The sequence below is a fragment of the Rhincodon typus genome, chromosome 23, assembly GCF_021869965.1.
Source record: "Rhincodon typus isolate 14 chromosome 23, sRhiTyp1.1, whole genome shotgun sequence".
Taxonomy (NCBI): Eukaryota; Metazoa; Chordata; class Chondrichthyes; order Orectolobiformes; family Rhincodontidae; genus Rhincodon; species Rhincodon typus.
In genome coordinates this window covers 20,722,461-20,727,761 of record NC_063354.1, presented here as the reverse complement: position 1 = coordinate 20,727,761, position 5,301 = coordinate 20,722,461, and the positions used below count along the sequence as shown (strand labels likewise).

Here is a 5,301-nt window from a genome sequence, read left to right as displayed (position 1 = left end):
TGCTGATTTACAGCATCTGCAGTTCTTTTGGTTTTTATTTGGTATGAAATGTAACTTTTTAGACAATGTAGTTATAAAATGTGCATTCTTGTAGCATAAAACAGTTCAAATTTCTTTGGAGATCAAATTTAGGAAACAAAATTACATTATTTACAAAAGAGGTAAATATATTAAGGATGTGTTTCAAAATTGAATGTATGTTTGCCATATGATAATCAAGACAATGTACCTGTACCATTGGTATTCACATTATGAGGTGATCCTCCCAATTAATTATAATGATGATATTTTGTACACACCAATTAGAAAGACTCTAGCTTTTGCTAAATTAAAAACTATATTAGTTGTGATTTCAGCTATGATTAGGAATTTCAAACTGATGTATGGGTTACCAGGTTTATAAGCAGAACTAGATTGTTCTAAAATGAAAGCAAAAGACTGTGGGATTTGTAAATCTGAAATTAAAGCAGAAAATGATGAAAATTCTTAGAGACCAGGCAGCATCTGTGGAGTGAAGAACAGATTTAACATTTCAGATCAATGACCTTTCATCAGATATGCAATTTACGATAAACATGCCTTTTAATGATTCATTTCATAAGCAGAACTGAGCTAAAACAAGTGGCCCTGTAACACTGAACATAGCAGCCAGGGAGACTGGCCTAGACACCAATGGGTGGAAGGTATTTCCCTTCAAGTCATCGAGAGTTATGAGTCAAAAAATATCTTATTAAACACCGAAAGACCTGCAGATGCTGTAAATCAGAAACAAAAACAGAAATTGCTGTAAAAGCTTAGCAGGTGTGGCATACCTGTGGTGAGAAATCAGAGTTAAAGTTTCTGATCCAGTGACTCTTCTTCAGAACTGTTCTGAGGAAGGGTCACTGGACCTGAAACGTTGACTCTGATTGATCTCTACAGATGCTGCCAGACCTGCTGAGCTTTTACAGCAATTTCTGTTTTTGTATCAAAAAATATCTTCCCACTTTGAGGATGTGCACTGATTCCTGCATATTTTTCAAGTTTGTTTGTTTACAAAGTTCCTTACTGAAGTTTTTATAATGGTTCCTAGATGTTTTGTACACATCTCTAGGCCTGACAGCATCCATTTCCTGGTTCCTTTAACAGCTCTACCAGAAATTAGAACAAAAAAGCAAAATACACATTTTTTTATTAAGAAAACAGAAGTCTGAGTCTAACCTACTAGAGGTAGATAAATGGGTACAGAGAATATATTTCTACTTGTCAGAGAAGCCAAAATAAAAACACTTAAATATAACCTACAAAATCTATGAAAATCTATTAAATTAATAAATCTAAGAAGGAATTAGAGTGAAACCCTTTTACCCAAAAAGTGATTAAGATGGGAAACGTGGAGCAGTTGAAGTGAAAGGCGAAGATGCATTAAAGAGAAAATAAGATAAACAGAAGAGGAGGAGATAAAAAGATGTACTGATAAAGTAGACTAATTAGGGTGAGCCTTTCTGCTCCTATGATGCTGCTTGGCCTGCTGTGTTCATCCAGCTCTGCACCTTGTTGTCTCGGATTCTCCAGCATCTGCAGTTCCTACTATTTCTAATTAGGCTGACGATTGGAATGTGTGGAGCATGAGTACCAGCATTGACTATTTGGGCAGAATGATTTGTCTCTATGCTGAAAATGCTATGTAACTTTGCCATTGCTATTCATTGGTACAAGAACTGGGGCATCATGATATGGCTGTGCAGGACATTGGTAAGGCCACTTTTGGAATACTGCGTACAATTCTGGTCGCAACTCTATAACAGTCTTAACTCTTAGACCCTACAATTCACTCAGATTTTAAAATCAGATGTGAAATATAACAAACTAAGCATATATAAAACACACACAGACAATGCTGGAGGAAGTAAGTGGATCTACCATCATCTGTGGAGACAGAATGAGAGTTAACATTTCGAGTTTGGAATGACTCTTCTTCAAAACTTTTGAAGAGGATTCATATTAGATTCAAAATATTAAGCTCTGTTTCTCTCCTCAGAGATGCTGTCAGGCCTGCTTAGTTCCTCCAGCATTCTCTGTTTGTTTCAGGTTTCCAGAATCCAGTATTTTACCTTTACTAAAAAGAGTATACAAATGTTGTTATGAATAGTTGATATTTTAAATTTTTGTGTTGGTAATTGCTATGATGCAGTTAGGAATGTTAGGGATTCCAGATATTTAACAGTTGAATGATTACATAAAACATTGTAATGGATCATGATGCTGCAGTAACAATAAAAGTACAAGTTAACATTTGACACATGTATAATCAAGTAGGCTAGTTTGACAAAGCAAAATGAATGTATTCATGACTGAGTTCCAAGCGGGGAATCATATCACAGTACAGTGTTGTTGAATGGTCTAATTTATAATGCTTCAAGTCAGTTTGAGTTAAGCAGACATAATACTCAAATCCAGAACACGCGAAAGAACTCCACCAATTATGCAACCAGTTTGCTTCTTAATGTTTTAAACTTACTTGAAAAGCTCTGTAGCATAACAATTATTTTGCTGTCTTAGAAACTAAACATTTCTTCCTTGTCAGTTATGCTGCAACAAATCACAGCATCTCCAGATAATCCTACCTGAACATGAGTTTGAAGAAATACTATGTTCTCAATGACTTGGATGTGGTTTAAATCTTAGCCAAAGTGTCGATTGGGAGACTAAAAAATTTACAAGGCTTGTTGGCTAAGAGATGGATAAATTGAGCATGGCCCCTGCTCCTGAACAATTTGCTGTGAACCTGACTGGAACTAATTCCAGATCAATGACCATAAATAAATAAGGAAGATACTAGAGTCATACAGCACAGAAACAGACCCTTTGGTCCAACTTGTTTGCACCGACCAGACATCCCAATCCGACCTAGTCCTGTCTGCCAGCATTTGGCCCATATCCCTATAAACCCTTCTTATTCATATGCTCATCCAGGTGCCTTTTAAATGTTGTAATTGCACTTGCCTCCACCTCTTCCTCTGGCAGCTGGTTCCATATATGCACCACCCTCTGCGTGAAAAAGTCACCCCTCAGGTTTTTAAATCTTTCTGCTCTCACCTTAAACCTTTGCCTTTTAGTTTTGGACTCCACACCCTTGGGAAAAGACCTTGGGTATGCACCCTAACCATGTCCTTCATGATTTTATAAACCTCTTTAAAGTCACCCCTCAGTCTCCGAAGTTCCAGGGAAAAATGCTCACAACTATCCAGCCTCTCCACATAACTCAAACCCTCCTGACCCAGCAACATCCTTGTAAGTCTTTTCTGCACCCTCTCAAGTTTTGCAAAATTTTTCCTATAGAAGGGCGACCAGAATTATATTCAGTGTTCAAAAGTGGCTTCATTAATGTCCTGCATAGCCACAACATGACATCCCAACTCCTATACCAATGAAAGCAAGCATGCCGAACACCTTCACCAACGTCTCTACCTGCGACTCCACTTTCAAAACTATATCAAAGTATGTTTCCAGAGAAGATTGGTGAGAAGAGGAGAAAATTAAAAGTGCAGGAGGGACGTCAAAGAAAAATGTTCATATCACGAACATTATTGCCTCAATGTTCCTAGGGCAAGAAGGAAAGACAAAGAGAAAAGGTAACCACGGTTCTTAATCTTTGTAGTGTACAGGATTCCCTACCGGAAAATACAAAGACTAGATCTTGACTTTATGCAATTATGTTAAATGATGTCGAGTCAGCAACATATTTTATAACAGTTCCAACTTTTATTTTCATTTGCAGATATGCAATTGGTCATAGTACCTTAACACTGAGGGTTGGTTCACTATGTTTAAACAATAAGTCCCAAGTATCCACAGTGCCATCCATTTTAGTTGTGAAGAAAACAGATGGCCTTACAGGGCTCCAACAACCATCTGTCAGGTTGGACATGTGGTATCTATGACAAGAAAAATCAGAGAAGGTTTGACCAAGTAATTTTAAGCAATATTCTATTTTTCAGAGGCAAAACATCTGTAACCGTCCTTCTAGAGTATTCTATAGTTCTGCCAGCATTGCTACCAAGTACAGCAAGACTCTTGTACATTGAGTCTTGATCAACTCTGACAATTAATACATTACCTTGTCTGTGATGGACCTTCTGCCCCAAGATTACTTGTAATTGGGGGAAATCATAATTTTCCCATTTCCAGCCTGCAGGAAAGCAACATATTGGTATGATAACCTGAACTAGGTGCCCTGGCCTATAACTGAGTAAACCTGGGACTCAGTTGTGAATCTAGCCTCAAATCATTTTGAAGATCCCTGAACATTTGAAGAATATTTTTCATTCCAATATCAAAACGTGCATTAGAGATTTTTTCCTACATGAACTTGAGTCCTTTAGCCAATTCGATGACTTCTTCAGGCAGGTGGCAACCCAAGATGAACCCTACAGCCATTGATTCCTACTGCTTTACATGATCTTCCTCCAACCCTGTAAACTTTGGCAGAGGCAGTGCAGTACCAGTACTACTGGTAGTGGATCCAGGAACTAAGGCTCAGAAAAAAGAGGCACAGATTTTCAGTCAAGGTTCTGTCTTAATCACCAACCCCTTCTAACCTACATATAATTAATTAGATAGTACTTATAGAGTCAGAAAATATGTCTGGGTAAATTAATATTTATAAGGACTAATTGTGATCATGTTTGTCGTATCTATTCATGGTTTTCACAAATCATGGTCATGTTTATCATGTATGGATATGACTTGCACGAAGTGGTTGATCTGTTTTCCCACAGGGGCTACTTGTACTAAATCTAAAGAGCAATAGTTGATATAATACCATCGTCAGAAAAGAACAATTCTGGTGTTCAACTTGGAACATCAGTTGTTTCTTTAGTGGTATAATTGCACAAAGAATCTCCAAACTAAAGCAATGTTACACTGTACAGTTTACAAGGTATTGGCAGGAAAGCTGGCAAAGCCGAAAACAAAGATTCTGTAGTAGATGCAGTTTATGTTCATATTAAAATAATTTCAAATAAGATGACAGAATAACACCTGATTCTATACAAGGTTGCTCAGTAACACCCTATACAAATTCTCCTTTCAGGAGAGTGAATGAACAGTTCACAACTGTTCTAACACTATGTACATACAGAATGAATTTTACAGGCCTGAAATAAAATTACTATTGTTTTTCAACATTCGTTCAATCCTGATATATCCAATTTAAAATAAAACAAACTGGCTCCATAAGTTATAACAGTGTTCTTCCATCACTGAAATCCAGCTTGAAAAGATGTCTCACTATCATTTTCCAATGCTCGCTTAAACTAA

At 37.0% G+C, this 5,301-nt stretch overlaps 2 protein-coding genes across 2 annotated transcripts in view; both read right to left on the bottom strand.

Annotated features, from left to right (window-relative positions):
• rpl38 (ribosomal protein L38) overlaps positions 1-5,301 on the bottom strand; it is a 474,590-nt gene that overhangs the window by 271,442 nt on the left and 197,847 nt on the right. The gene's annotated exons all lie outside the window — the stretch shown is intronic.
• The window catches only part of dnai2b (dynein, axonemal, intermediate chain 2b), a 63,230-nt gene that overhangs the window by 12,926 nt on the left and 45,003 nt on the right, over positions 1-5,301 (bottom strand). Inside the window, exon 8 of the mRNA XM_048611062.1 lies at positions 3,782-3,917. Coding sequence (XP_048467019.1) covers positions 3,782-3,917 — 136 coding nt within the window. The remainder of the gene's footprint in view (positions 1-3,781; positions 3,918-5,301) is intronic.